The sequence below is a fragment of the Enoplosus armatus genome, chromosome 22 (genome assembly GCF_043641665.1).
Source record: "Enoplosus armatus isolate fEnoArm2 chromosome 22, fEnoArm2.hap1, whole genome shotgun sequence".
NCBI lineage: Eukaryota > Metazoa > Chordata > Actinopteri > Centrarchiformes > Enoplosidae > Enoplosus > Enoplosus armatus.
The window spans coordinates 8,841,346-8,857,308 of record NC_092201.1 but is presented as its reverse complement, the minus strand read 5'-3'; the positions used below and the strand labels follow the sequence as shown (position 1 = coordinate 8,857,308).

At 42.4% G+C, this 15,963-nt stretch overlaps 1 protein-coding gene across 1 annotated transcript; it reads left to right on the top strand.

Annotated features, from left to right (window-relative positions):
- Positions 1–4,031: 4,031 nt before the first annotated feature.
- On the top strand, positions 4,032–7,388 carry fbxl14b (F-box and leucine-rich repeat protein 14b). Its single transcript, XM_070928962.1, has 2 exons — positions 4,032–5,497; positions 6,072–7,388. Exons 1-2 carry the CDS (start codon positions 4,299–4,301, stop codon positions 6,124–6,126), a joined length of 1,254 nt encoding a protein of 417 aa, XP_070785063.1. The 5' UTR covers positions 4,032–4,298; the 3' UTR covers positions 6,127–7,388.
- The last annotated feature ends 8,575 nt before the right edge of the window (positions 7,389–15,963 follow it).

Below are 15,963 nucleotides of genomic sequence, written 5' to 3'. Positions count from 1 at the left end.
AGGCAGGTCATGCAGAGAGAGACTCAGCTACTGCTGCTGAAGAGAAAGCCTGTGGCAAATAGACCCGCCTCTCTCTGTTATTACATCCTCCCATCTCTTTTCTATTCATTTCTGTTCTCCCATCTCTATCATTTCTTTCTCTTTCACCTTGTCATTCTTTCTCTTACTTTTCTTGTCTGATTTTTTTCTTAGCAAATAGCAAATGGTAGAGTCAGCTGACAAAGACAATAAAGATGCCCTTTTGGCTTTAAAAAAGTTTGCTAATAAACTCACAGTCTGGCTGGCAGTTTTAAAGCCACATTGGTTTTATTTTCCGTTTTGAACCCAACAAACATATGTGTGAAGGCGACTGTTAAAAGCACCAAGAATCAGTGTACAGTTTATTTTAACAGAAAATTTGGGTGAGGCAAATCACATCATGGTTTATGGGAAAGCAAGTTTTTTTTCCTGCACCCCTGTTAAATCTCAGGAGGTTTGTACAGCAAATTGACCAGCCACAGTCACCATTTAGCCACGTTTAGCTGGGAGCTGCTGTTAATCTCCCACTCTGTTTATAACTCAAGGTGTTTGCAGTATCGTTATAAAGCTTAGTATTCATGTCAGGATCTCCGTTTTGAAAATGCACGACACACTCTGCGCCCGAGTACCAAGGACGTAGGTGCTGGCAGCCACAGGGGACAGTGCAGTTAACTGCTTTGTTTTTGCCCTTGATGAAGTTACAGAATATAAGTTAAAAGCACAGTGGGACATTAAAAATAGTCACAAGACAATTTTGGTCAATTTTGGTTGCTTTGCATTAGTGAATCCAAGATTTGTGTGCTTTTTACAACAATAGCTTTCCCTAATCTGACCCGTGTGGGGAAATGTGCTTTTATGATGACTTGAATTAGAAATTATTCTATATCAAGAGTCTATAAATAGGTCTTGATACGTACTAATTAAATTAAAAATAGCTTGTAAGAGCTTTCTAAGAGCTTTTGAGACCTCCACTAAATGCCTTCAATGAAAAGGGCTTATTTGAAATTGTATGACATATCACAGATGTTAAATTAACTGTCATACATTTGTTTTGTCCTCAATGTAAAACAGAGCAGTGGTGCTCGAAGTTGCTGGTTCGAGCAAAAATAAAGACATAAAGGCCCAAACCATGATAATGGCACATTGTTCTACTTACAAATTGTTCTGTAAAGCAAAAACACATTGATTTTGCATCTAAATCAGGAATCCATGCATTACTCCTGTGGTCATGGAAAGGTTTAGAGAGTTGTGATCATGACCAAGTCCCCTCCAGCTGGAGAGAGATATGATGTATATTTATATGACACATAGGCCACCTGCAGGACCATTTCTGATTACATAAGAGGGCCTACTTGTGATCTGTAAGTGCATGCATATTTCTAAGGGTTTATACTATTAGTCCAGAATATTTGTTTTCTTCTGATTATCATTATTGATATATGTTTTTGTGAGAATGTACATGTTCATTGTATTTGACTTTGGCAATATTTGGACCTCTTCATTCATGCCAATAATGTGTATTTGAGAGGGAGGGAGAAGACTAGTGTGACCCATCCACCAGTCAGATAAAAAGAGACAGAGAGATGGAAGTGGGGATGATGTCTGGTGATATCAGGTAGAGGATGGGATGAAGATTGTAAAAAAGATTGTAACTTTGGAGGATCCTCACTTGATTTGTCTCACTCAGACTGCTGACGACTCCTGATAACTTCAGAAAAACTTTGGGACATGCCGAGAATTTTGTCCCCCATCACTTCCATTGAAAACACGTTTAGGAAGGGATCGTTTAATGGCCGGTATGAAGAGAGTAAAAAAAAATGTCTTAAGAAGAAGGAGGAGAGAGGATGAGAGGGAGAAGTGGAAGAGAGGAGAGTTGCTGTCAGTTGTGCTTGGCTGCCTCTTTCCATGTAAAAAAGCCTGTTTCTGCAGCTCCTCTCCCTCTCTGTTATCCTCACCTGATCACTGTTGCCTCTCTCCTCCTATTGCTCGCTCGCTCTCTCTCTGCCTCTATGTTTCTCATCAGCTCTCTCTCTCTCTCTCTTTCTCCTTTACTCTTTCTCAACCACTCTGCCACACTCCACTGGCTTCAGCAAACGGCTCCCCTGTCATATTATCTCACACACACACACACACACACACACACACACACACACACACACACGCCTACAAACAGTGAGAGGGAGAGATGCAAGCATATAAAATATATAAAATATATACAGTTTACACGCAAAGACCATATATGCACAGACATATGTTCTCCTGTCTGTGCACACACACACATATATAGATAAACACTGAGACACACACATGCACACACACACACACTAAGACCAAGGCTAAGGTTGAGAGAGGCCAACTGCAGGGGAGGAAAGTTACAGCTTGGTCCAGAGTAAAAAAACATATACTGTTTTTCAACCTTTTCTTGCTGCATTTGATCGTTTTCATGCTTTGATACATTAAATAAGTAATTTAGAAAATATCCGCTATATATAGCTAGCTATTATTGATATACTCTGAAATACTCTCAGTGCCATCAGCTGAGTCTTCAAAGTAACAAAACATAAGCAATGCCAGATGTGTGACAACAGCTTCAAATGGATTATTTTGGTGCTTTATGAGAGGCACATGAGAGAAAGAGTCTTTTACAGACTTTACAGATTATTTTATCACCACAGTCATTTAAGGACACCCCATCCCTTGTGTACACAATGTGTTCATTGGCAGATGCAGTGTAACAACACAGATGTAACACTGGTACATGTTTTTTACATCTCTAGTTTTATTACTACAGAGTGTGTGTGTGTGTGTGGAGAGACACATTCATATTACACACACATTAACACAAAGTGCGATCTCTATCTTGAGGCTTTGGCAACACTATGCCAAATACCAAGCCAATAAAGCATGTTGAAACTAATTAAAAGAGACTTTTTCTTATTTGTTGAACATCGTTTCCAGCATTATCGAGAGCATTATATGAGCTGTGTTTTGTTTTATTGCAGGTTTTCAACCAGACAGTCAATATTTGACTGGTGAAATGTTGATTGATGGTCTCTGGAAATGTAAATTTATTTTTTTTGGTTTTGCAATGAAGTTTAGTGAAAGAGGAGAGTGGATAGAGAGAGGGTGTTTACAAGAGACAAAGAAGGCTGTATTCTTTTCTGTGGCCGTTTTGGAAACGCTCTTGATAGTATTTCCACAATAACAACAACAAAATCTCAATAAAAAAGACTAAATGTTCATGCCAAGTAAGTGGCCCTAAGAGGGCTTCTCCAGTTGGCTTTCCTGTGTTTCCTGTGTGGTCCGCTCAAAGGGTTAAAGCCCAAAGTGAACTGAATTGTAAGAAGTTGGTTTCCAAGGGAAACTGTTCGCACCGTTCCAGCTGAGGCGGGACAAACCAACTGCCTGACACGGAGGGGATAGGGGTGATTCGATAAAAGCTCGAATACATTTCGCGCCACGTCGCTTATTAAATATTTGCATACATATTTCCGTGTGTAAGAATGAACATAAAACGCTAATAGTGGCGTAGTTTGTTATTAAATCGGTCTCTTAACACATAAGTTTAATATTATTACTTACTGCCACCCCTCCCGTACAGCTAGAGTGCTGGGGTCCCTGCCAAGTCGGTTTGAAAAGAACAGACAAAGGCTTTGAGCTCAGGACGCCCCTCTCTCTCTCTCACTCTGCCTACAAAGCCAACCTGGCTCTATCTTTTCTGCTTTTCTATCATGGAAATGTTTTTTAATAGGAGGCGTTAAGAGTGTTGGTTTTATTTTTTACTTTCTTATTCTGAAATGTACGACCGTCTGGATCCCCGCTCGGCCGAGAGAGGACGGCTTTTTGTAGGTATAATACAAGGAAGCGTCGTCTGAGAGAGGGAGAGAGAGGGGGGACGATTGACGCTTTTTCCTCCTCTCCTCCTCCTTCTTCCTTTCGCCCCCCTCTCCTCCTCTTTTTGGCGGAGAGAGGGGTTGAGGCAGGAATAAACGCTTTTTTTTGTTTTTTGTTTTTCATTTTTTTTTAAATGCATTTGAATCCTACTGCGCAACCAGACCGGATCACGTGGGGCTGGAGAGAGTTGGATCGATTTTGCACAGTTCAATGTGAGAAAAAGAGAGAGAAACAAACAACTCCTATTTCTGTTTTACTTCTGTGGATAACTGGGACTGTTGATACTTTTGCATAATTGCAAGAGAAGAGGGGTGTTTGAGTGGGTTCTTTTTTCAGCCTTGGAGGTGTGGAGTATTAATTCTTATATGCCTGGGGTTTGAAAAACAATGGAGACGCACATTTCGTGCCTCTTCCCGGAAATTTTGGCCATGATTTTCAGCTATCTGGACGTGAGGGACAAAGGCAGGGTAGCCCAAGTGTGTATCGCTTGGAGGGACGCATCCTACCACAAGTCAGTGTGGAGGGGGGTGGAGGCCAAGCTGCACCTCCGCCGGGCCAATCCCTCCCTGTTCCCCAGCCTCCAGGCCAGGGGCATCCGGAGGGTCCAGATCCTGTCCCTGCGCCGCAGCTTGAGCTATGTGATCCAGGGAATGCCTAACATCGAGTCCCTCAATCTGTCCGGCTGCTACAACCTCACGGATAACGGGCTGGGTCATGCATTTGTGCAGGAGATCCCATCACTGAGGGTGTTGAACCTGAGTCTGTGCAAGCAGATCACAGACTCCAGTCTAGGCAGGATAGCTCAGTATCTGAAGAACCTGGAGGTGCTGGAGCTTGGTGGCTGCAGCAACATCACCAACACTGGGCTTCTTTTGATAGCCTGGGGCCTCCACCGGCTCAAGAGCCTCAATCTGAGGTCCTGCAGGCATGTCTCAGATGTGGGGATTGGACATTTGGCGGGCATGACTCGCAGCGCAGCAGAGGGCTGCTTGAACCTGGAGTACCTGACTCTCCAGGACTGTCAGAAACTGACAGACCTGTCACTCAAACACATTTCCAAGGGGCTGACCAAGCTCCGGGTACTGAACCTGAGCTTCTGTGGGGGGATCTCAGACGCAGGGATGATCCACCTCTCCCACATGGCCTCCCTGTGGAGCCTCAACCTACGCTCCTGTGACAACATCAGCGACACGGGGACCATGCACCTCGCCATGGGCACCCTAAGGCTCTCCGGGCTTGACGTTTCCTTCTGCGACAAGATAGGAGACCAGACCCTGGCATACATTGCCCAGGGGCTGTACCAGCTCAAGTCCCTGTCCCTGTGCTCGTGTCACATCTCTGATGATGGGATAAACCGGATGGTGAGGCAGATGCATGAGCTGAGGACCCTGAACATTGGACAGTGTGTGCGCATAACGGACAAAGGGCTGGAGCTCATAGCTGACCACCTGACCCAGCTGGCGGGCATCGACCTGTATGGATGTACCAAGATCACCAAGAGGGGACTGGAGAGGATCACACAGCTCCCCTGCCTTAAAGTGTTGAACCTGGGACTCTGGCAGATGACAGAGAGTGAGAAAGTGAGGTGATTGGAAATGTGTGGTTGTTTTTTTTTTTTTAGTTCTTTTTGTTTTTGGATGGGGACAGAGGGGGGCATGAAGAGCAGGAGGAGGGGGAATAGATGGGCGGGGAAATTTCTTTTCTTATTTAAAAAGAGAGAAAATCTCCCTTTTCTCCTCCTGTGTGGTTGTGTAAGGTGTGCTTCTCCCATGTGACCAGAATTTTATGTTCAAATGTTTTCATTTCTCTTTCTGTTGGCCTTGCAGGATTTCAATTAGTGTTTGATATGACTTAATATTCTGCCTGGTAGGAAGCAATTAAAACTTACTTTTGTTATGAGCTCATGAAAATCCCTGTTAACAATTGTTTTGATCTCATATTGAGTTTTAATATCTCATAAATTCTGACATTGGACTGGAATAACTTCAATGCAAATGAGCTTGTTTCAAACATTTCCTTTTAAATCAAGTGTCATTTGAATAATCTTCATCACTTGCTTCCGGATAAATTCTTAAAGTGAAACTTGCATCCTTTTCATTTAAAGCAGAGTGAGGTTTTAAAACTTGAGTATGATACTTTTTTTTTTTTTTTTTCTTCAGTGAGTGTGGATTTGAGACATTCACGACTAATCTCCGCTACAGCCATCACGCCTAAAAACATTTGGCTACCTCGTATGTGGTTGTTTTCAAAGGGTATATAGGCCTACTGTTAAAAAAACAGACGGAAAGCGAGAATGAGAGACTGGGAGAAAATGTGCCTAAAGGGACTGTGTCTGCCCCCTCCCCCATCCCCTCCCTCCATGAGCAGAGCTGGAGAAAGGAGACCAGGACACAATCTAACTACCTTTGTTAATTTACCCCCATAAACAGCAACAATTTCCCAGAGAGAGAGAGAGAGAAAGAGAAAGCTGTAAAATCTATTCAGATTTCAAGAGGACGACGCGTTATGCAAAAAAACAAACAAAAACATAAACCGGCTCAAGAGCTTTTTTATGGTTTGTTTTCTTCATTTGTTTTAAGGATAAAGTCCAACTTTAACGCCCTTTAGAGACGTGTTGTGCTCAAGCTTTGACGAATATAAAGGAGACAAGATTATCAGCGCACCCTTAGAAGAAATGCCCCCAGTCTTCCTATAAGAACACTATATATGTGGGATTATTATAGCGCCACAGTGCGGGATAACACGTAAGGAAGGCATGATCAGGACATTATTAAACACAATGTACGTCCGAGTGAGTGTTATAGGAGGAATCGGTATTTTTTGTAAGGGATGCTGGTGGAAATAAATGTCAGTGGATGTTGTTCAGAGCGTCGTACTTCAAATTGAAGTGATTTCTATATCTTATACCCTTTATTGATCGAAACGAATCAGGGTTTGTCTCATGGCTTTATTTTCCCACGTTAATGCCAACACAGGTCGCATTCATATTCATGTTGCTCTCACCGGCAAGAGATAGAGAGATAGAGAGGAGGGTAGGAATATCTTTTTTTTTCCCCCTCCTCCTTTTCTCTCTTCTACCTGAATAAAAACACCCCGAATCCATTTTGAGACATGCTTAGAATAAGGAGCGATCGATTATTTTTTCTTTCTCTCTCTCCATCTCGGGTTACAAGCGGAATGCGTCTCTTTCCCTCTCCCTCTCCCCATCTCTCTCTCCGTGTCTTTCACACACACACACACACACACACACACACGCATTAACACACGTTAACACCCATGCACACGCGCGCGCGCGCACACGGAGGCCTGTGTGTGCGCGTTTTAATGTAATGCAATGACCTGCTAGAAAATTAATATACGGATGTGCGTCCTGCTGAAAAAGCTGTGTGTGTTTGAAAATAAAAAAGATGTACTGTATATTATGTGTTTGTAAAGAAGAAAAAAATGCAGAATCCCAAAATTAAATTGTTTTATATTCTTACGGTTAAAACAATTAAAGATATTTATATAATGAACGAACAGAGCCCGTGTGGACTACTTTTGTGTAGGTGGAACTTCATTATTGTCACCGTGATGTTTGTTTTCTTTCCAGCAAGAATGTGAAAAATATCCACAAGGTAATCTGACATTGTTTGTTCCCATGAGACAGTCAGTGCTGCTATGGTCTTGTCCTACAATGATATTGTCCATATCTAATACAATAAGGGCTTTTATTTTCCTGCACTGCTCCTAATAGCCACCCACGCATTTCTGAGTATTGTCCCTGATCAGTCCAGTCTTGCCTCTCAAAAGGGCTGAAAAATCTGTTGTGTTGTTTTATTATTTACGAGGAGATTCAAAATGGATGCTTGCCGTCTTGATTTGGCTGCAGTGCCTGTGTAATTAATTATCACCAGGGCGTTTATTATAGGAAGCTGTTCTACCCTGCTGCTTTTTCTAATCATCAACGTCTGTTTTTTTTATCCTCAAATGCAGCAAAGAAAGGTGTTCAGCTCAACTGGTAGGGGCAGTTTGAGTTTCACATTCAAGTCTCAGGGTTTCAAAGCGCGAGGGGGTTCGGGTTGTGTGTTTGGTGGATTTCATGGTTTTTAAATGGAAGGTTTTGGTTATTCGTTTGGTTATTTTTGCAGTGTTTTGTTTCACATGTGGCAGAGCTGCGTCTGTGCGGCTGCATGTGCGGAGTAATGAGATCTAAAGTTGGTTAGAGCAGATTTCCCTCTTTCTGCTTTCCATCAGGACGTGTCCTGTGTGTGAAGTGACACCACACACACACACACACACACACACACACACACACACACATATACACAGAGGGTTGCCAGACCAGTCAGTAGCCATTGTCTGTCTTTAGAAGTTAGGAAGGCAGGTTTTGTTGGGGGATTTTTTTTCTTCTTTTCCTCTCTTTCTCCTCCTCTTGTTCAGTCACGCATACCAGATCCTAGACCAGGCAGGAGACCCCCCCCCCTTCACTCCTCCTTGCTCCCCCCTACAACCACACACACACACACACACACACACACACACACACACACACTTTTTAGCATTCCACACCATCATTCAAAGCATTTAAGCATTCTCTCTCTCCTGACTCTCTGTCCATGGGGATTTGGGGATAAAGGCCAGCAGAGGGATTGTTGACCACAGGGACAGAGAGAGACCGAAAGAAAGAGGACAGAGAGAGAGAGAGAGAGAGGGAATGTCAGTGTTTGCTGTTTCTTAAGTTTGTTTTAGCTGGCCTTTGGTCTTGCACAATAACACTGCAATGAGTGCACACTGAGATGTGAAAGATTTGTCTGTGACATTTTGTGCTGCTTTATCCCAGAAATGTCTGAAAATCTGCTTGAAAGCCACAGAAATAAATAATATGTAGACTTAACAGCTGAGCTATGAACTAGTGTTGCTTATGTATTTTGCCTATACAGTACAATCATTATACATTTTGTACCTTATAATGACTAAACATGGTTAATCTATAGCTATGTGAGTTGGTTTGGTTGAACCCTGAATGCTGCAGCAAGGCAACAAAAGAAATGGAGGTAAACTCAAAGGGAAAGAGGTGTGACATTGTAATAAATTGGAGCTTGAATGGGGATAAATGAATAGAGAGGTGGGAGGCATACAACATAGCCGATTGTTTCTTTATCATTTGACATTTGGGTCTGCAGACCTTTCTCAACAGATAGCCTACAGGAGACTTACCATGACAAGGTCATATCACGCATTTAAACACAAAGGTCTGCCGGCTGAAACGAAGACTGACAAAGATACAATCAGCTGCATTCAAATGATAATGTGATACTTTATTAATCCCCACAGGGAAAATCTCTTTTTGTCTTCCACCCTCCACAGGGAGGTCAGAGGTCAGGCTCAGCTCCAGAACCCCACTGCTGGAGCCACTGGGGATTCGGTGTCTTGCTCAAGGACACATCAGCAGGGTGGAGGGTGGTCATGTTTTTAAATTGGGTCCAACCTGATCTCACAGAAATACGGGAAATGACCACGACACTGCATTACGTGGTGTTGGCATGCAATGTATTAAATTACGTGCCCGTACCATGTAAACAATGCCAATGGAAAGCCAACTAGGATCCTTTGTTGTGGTGGACACCATGCATGTATAAAGAGAACTGGATACAGTGTTGGAGGCTCCCAAAAAAGTTTGACTTGTGGGTATAAAATATACCCAGATCTTCTGCATAGCTTCCGCCATCTGTGCATCCCACAGAGCAACTAGAGCAATAGAGCAACTTTAACCCCACCTCCCACCCACTCGGTGTTGGCGGCATAGTCCCACAGCCACGATGTGAAATTGGCTTCAATGTCCGGCGCACTTCCTGGGTGGCATGGAAGTATTATAAGGAGCAGAGAGTGATTAATAGACCAACACGGGTTACATTCCAGTGCTTTTGGTTGATCATACAATTTCCCACACATTCGACCCACGTGACCATGAGGTGGTGAACAGAGCGACCGACCGAATGATCCAGAGCCCCTGCTGTCATGGGGTTGAAAACACCTGCCCTAAACTAATAAAAGTTGTAAACATGATTATTTGTGTTCTGATACCCAACGTGGAGGAGGTCATGATGCTTTATGGCAATCAGATACAAATTAGAAACCATATTTACGACAGCATCCATTTTTAAGGTTTTACCGTAACACAAAATAGGTTATACATCAATGGTTTCAACTGACCTGGTAAATGCTGTGGCTCCAGGGGGGACACTTGTTCCTTGACTGTAGTTGTGGAGTATCAACAACTTTCAGCTCTTAATAACAGCTCATCAGTAGACTGTTTGTGAAAGTATAAGTGATTGCCCATAGTTAAGGTTGTCTGAGTCAAAATATGATTAATTGAAAGTTTTCCACGGGCTGCTACAGTGTAGTTTACATCAATATGCAATTCAGCTGTGAAATTAATTGCCGGTGGCCACAAAACAAGGCATACGGGGGCTCTTCAAGTTAAAGAAATGTTAAGTCTGTTGAAGTTGTGATTCTGTTGCACTTCATTAAATCCATACAGATAAGAGCAGCTGCAACATGCTTAAAGAAAAACTGCAAAACAGACTTATAATATTGTTCAAGTTATGTTGCAGCAAATTGTTAAGCTATTTCTGTTAATGGACCAATACTGAATGTTATGGAGCAATAAAAGTAAACATCAGAAAGTTTGAATTTTTAACTGAAGAAAAAAAACCAAAACATGTTTGCAATGTATGTTGCATGTTTGCAAACACAATGACAAAAAAACGACTGCTTGACTTGAATATTGAGATTGAAAGAAAAACTAAATAAAACATGTTAATCAGTGAGCATTAGAGCTAGCTGTTTCTTTATGCTAAGCTAAGCTAACCAGTTGCTGGCTGTAGCTTCATGTTAACCGTACAACCGACAAAAAGCTCATTTCACAAGATGTTGAAGTATTGTTGGGGGGTCAAGTCTTACAACTATAGTGTGCTGACCGTCTGTGCGATCAAACCTGTAAAAGTCGACACACTTGACTGACACAATCGCTGACCAACAAATTTAACAAAATGTTCTGACAGGATTCGTCCACATGGCTCACGAAGAGAAATCATCTTTCCTGTTTGGATGAATTCCCCAACTGATGAGCAAGGCACTAACTCTGCCAGGTTTGGGCGTATATTTTTCCTGCATAACTAAGGTTTCCTTGTGGCAGCCATGCAAAAATGTGTGCACTCGTTGCACTGTAAGGCAGCTGGGATCAAAGCACTCACCAAATGGCTTTATGTTAAGAATATATCTTGCTCTCAGTGTGATTCTCTCTTCAAACCCACATATCCTGCCTGTCTGCATGATTGACAGCTTCTAAACAAGCTAATTCAAAAGCTTACAGGCACCCAAATTAGACAAAGGCCCACATTTCTGCCCCATGTAGGTCACTGACAAACCTTTTCATGCTATAAATGCTGCTTTTGCATTTGAACTTTGGTGTGTGAGTGAGCGTTTGGCCCGTAAGTTGTAAAAGTTGAACTGTGACTCGTCACGTTGTGCTCTGAACCACATTTCCTGTCAGGCTGAGAGGAACAGCAGTGTGTGTGTGAGTGTGTTTTACTGCTATCATTAAAGGAATAGTTCACCATTAAAAGGGGAACTGGGGTTCTTCACAACAAAGCAGCAAGGGTATTAGCAGCAGAGTGTTACTGCCCTCCCCCACATCTCTCTGTCTCTGGCTGCAACTCCTTGTCTGCTGCGTTGTCTGTCTGTCTGACTGACTGACTGTCTGTCTGTCTTTCTGGCCTGTTGTAGGTCTCTGTTGGTCGGCTTTCATCCCCTCTTTCTCAACTTATTTCTTCTTAATTTTGAAGCTTTTTGTTCTCTTTTCCTTCCTGTGTCTTCATCTCCACCTGTCTACTTCCCAGTCTTGTCAGCCCTCTTTCTCTCTGATTCAGTACTCGACTCGGTCTTCTTCACCCCTTCCTTCCACCTCCAGCTTATTTCTTTCTCCCTTTCATGCCCATGCCCCCCCCCCCCCCATCCTCACCATTTCCATTTCTACCCTCCACCACCTCTCCTTACTCCTCTCAGCGGCACCTGGTGTTGAGGTGTCGCTGAGGTACAGTAGACGGCTCTTTGAAGTCCCAGGGGCCCTCGGGGGCTGTGTGTGTGTGTGTGTGTGTCAGGAAACTTTTTTTATCAGCAGCTCCAGTCAAGAACATTTGGCGTTGCTTTTGATTTGGGCGTCTCCAATGTTGAAACGACCTTCCTTGTGTAAGTGTTCGTACATGTGTGTCTACTGTATTTCCTGATTATGTATAGCAGGGGAATTTAAATCCCTATTACCATTCCATACCATTTTTGCTTTTCTCAACCAATCAAAGACAGCTAAAGGGATGGTTCAGGGTTTTTTTTAACTTAAGGAATACAACTGGGACTAAACTATACATTGTTGTCTGTATAAAATGAGTTTATTAGCCCTTTGGGATATGAAACCACATGAAAACATTGACTTTCACTTGGAATAAGACAATAAAAACAGTATTATAATCATGCCAGGAGTTATATACTGTTTTAAAGGAAGAGTAAGAACATGGTATGGTCATATTGTAACTTACTAAGTTTAGGGCTGGCACAGTCAGGGAAAAGAGGCGGGAGGAGCAGAGGAAAAGGCACCTCTGTCCTAAAGTCTGCTATAGTCAGCACCCAACCTGCAGAGAGAGAGAGAGAGAGAGAGAGAGAGAGAGGGGGTGGTAAGGCAGAGAAAGAAAGACAGAAAATCAGGGAAAGTGTTAACAAAAAGAAGAGAAAGGAAAAAGAATCAAGGGAGAAACAGATGAGAAAAAAGTTAGGTTGGTGAGAAAGAGAGAGAGAGAGAGAGAGAGAGAGGGAGAGAGAGAGAGGAATCTGTGAGTCACTGTTTAACTGTGGGCTGCTAGAAGTCGGCTAGCCATGTTAAAATACCGTCTGGGCACACACACATACACACACACACACACACACACACACACACACACACACACACACACACACACACCCAAAACTCTTCCAAAATACAGAAATCTGCCTAAAATTCAACAATGGTTGGCTCAACACACACATATTAAAAGTTTATGCAGAAAGCCTGCTCCTGCCGCTCTCAGACTTTGCTGCCCAACAGACCAGCTAATTATTTTCAGTTGGACACCAGGCACGCACACACCTCTGCTGCACATTCCTCAGAAAGTAATGAGCTGCTTTTCTACAAAGGTAAGAATTTAGGCGAAGGTCAAAAGTAATTCTTTCCATTTCAGAAAGTCTAACTTTGCAGCAAAGGAGGAACAATAACATCATCCACCCCTAAGTGATTAATTATTGATGATTTTTCTCTGAAAAAGAAGTGGGTGGATTACAATTAGGTCTTGTTCTCTACTAGAACAATACTGGCCAGAGAAGAGCTTTTCGTTTTAAAATGTTTTAAAATTCAGCACATGATTCTCCTTCTTCAGCAGACTCTTAGCTATTAATCTGATGATTACTGTTTTGATTACTTGATTAATAATACGGTCCTTTAAATGTCACAAAATAGTGTGACAAGAGTAAGAGTCTACAGGAACAATGGTGCTTTGAGCTAAAGGCTAACGTCTTGCTAACAATGACAATACTAACACGCTGATGTTAAGCTAATAGGCGTAATGTTGATCATGATAACCATCATAAGTTAGCGTAGTAGCATGCTAGCTGGGGCTGTTGGTAATGTCTTTAGTTTTGCAGGAATTTCGTCATAAACCAAATTAAAATTGTTATGTGATGATGGAGCTATGAAAAGTCAAATGGTCACCAAATTATTACAATTCATCCTGTCCAACCAGGTTTCATGGCAATTCATCTGATAGTTGTTATTAATTAAAACATTTATTGAGATACTTCAGTCTGGACCAAATTGTTGGACCGACCAACTGAACGTCAGACACTGCCATCCCTAAAACCACACCGCTAGTGTGGCTAGAAACACCATCACAAGCTCAAAATGACGCTTGTTTTTGTGTGACAGTCAAAGAGTCAAAATCAATGACATTCAATTTCACAATGACATAAAACAGAGGAAAACAGCAAATTCACACATTTGAGAAGCTGGAACCAATGAATGACTGAAACTATGTAATTGTTTCAGCACTACCTTGGTGTGCTTTTCAGCATTTAGACGAAAGAACCCTTCACTCATTAGCTCCTCTGGGTGCTCAACTGTTTATTATTTTATCACATGCTGTTATCAGATCATTTACAGCTGAAGGCCTTTTGCTCATTAGGCAACAAAATGCATATATTAATCCATTTTCGATGTCTTATGCTGGCATCATAGCTATATTAGTCCCAGAGATTGTCTCCTGTATTAACATTAGCCATGAAAGAGATCCTTACACTTTTTCTTCAATATTTGTGCTAATATAAGCTATGTTACTCAAATCATGATTGTTGTCACATTTTATACACCTAGCATTAGCCATTCTTGGCAGTTTTGCTCAATCAATGTTAGGTCCAGCAGATTGGATAAGAAAACAGCACACTAAATCTTTAATTTGAAACCATAAGACCCCGCTTCATTCACAATCAAACCATGGACGTTGTGGCTGAATCATTTATAAAAGCCTCAGCAATTACAATGGAAGACTGAGAATTATGCAGCATGTGATGTTGACTTCTGCTCCATATTCCTGCTTCATCCGGCAATACCCAGCGGAGAAAGACAGAGGAGAGGACGGACAGGAGGGGGGGGGGGTATGACATGTGGGTTCATTTTGGGTTTCTTTGTCTCGATGTGAAGCTCTGACAGAAATGTGACAGATACCTGCAATGTCAAAAACCGGCAGGCTCGCACACATTCTAATTTGTCAGGTGAGATAGTGTTTTGGTAGCGTGGGAGGTGTGGTGCGCTTGTGTGTGCTTCCTGTCTGTGCACATGTGATTGAAAGTGTATGCATGTACATAGACACTCACTTGTGTTTGTGCCTCTCTGCCGGCTCTCTGTACCTTCCTGTCAGTTCAGCTTGTCATTCAAGCATCAATGAGGAGAAACTTTTTCTTTACTCTGTTTAAAAATTTGTCATGCTTTTCTCAAACAGGGGGAAATGGGCAGAAAGGGAGACAGAAAACTGCAGCAACAGCCGAGTTTTATCACATGTCTGAAATGCTGTGCACTGGAACAGAGAGATTTCACCACGTTAACACGGATGAGTTTTCAGAGCTTCTTTTGGGGAGATGTTAGGTGTGTTTGGAGGACAACAGTGAGGAAGAGAGAAAAAGAGCAGGTGGAAGGAACGTGTGACAGAGGTGGAAGTTGGATTCCTGACTAGACCTTCAGAGTTGGACTAGCTTCACCCAAAAACCAAATCCCACATTTTATTGTGTTGTTTTATTGTTTTAAGCAGAGGAGACAAACAAATGATGTTCACATCATCTTTCATTTTGATGAATGATTTGATGATGATACAGCATCAATCATAACGTGAGATAAGTTGTGGGCCGCTGGCAGCACAGAGCTGTTAAAAGACTGGCTTGACATTTAGAGAAATATACGCTGATTTGTTTTCATGACGAGAGCAAGATGAGAAAAGACGCTAAATATGAAGCCACAGCCAGGAGACAGTTAGCTTAGCATAAAGACTGGAAGCAGGGTATAACAGCTAGCCTGGTTCTGTTCATGTTGGTTACTCACGTTGGTTTGTCATGATGCAAATCAGAGTTTTAACAGTCTGGTCATTTGCCATCACCACAAGTGGACCCATGGAAGAGAGACAGTTAATGCTAGCTAGTTAGCCTAGCTTGTTGGCACAATGGGTCTTCCTAAATGTTTAATGTTGCAAAAGGAAAGAGGTCTAGCCTACATAACCAACCCTATGTGGGATTGTTGAAAAAGAGAGGCAAAATGTCATAGCTCGTAGGCTTTACAGGGCTATGACGTGCTCCAGTCACCACGAAAGTTGACAGCGCGTCTCCCAATGCCAGCTCTCAAATGTCAGTCAACTGCTGCCATGGAAACAGCCCACCCAGAGGCTTGAAGCTTAGACACAGTGGCCATAACATGTCCACAACACAGTAGATGAAGTATCATCA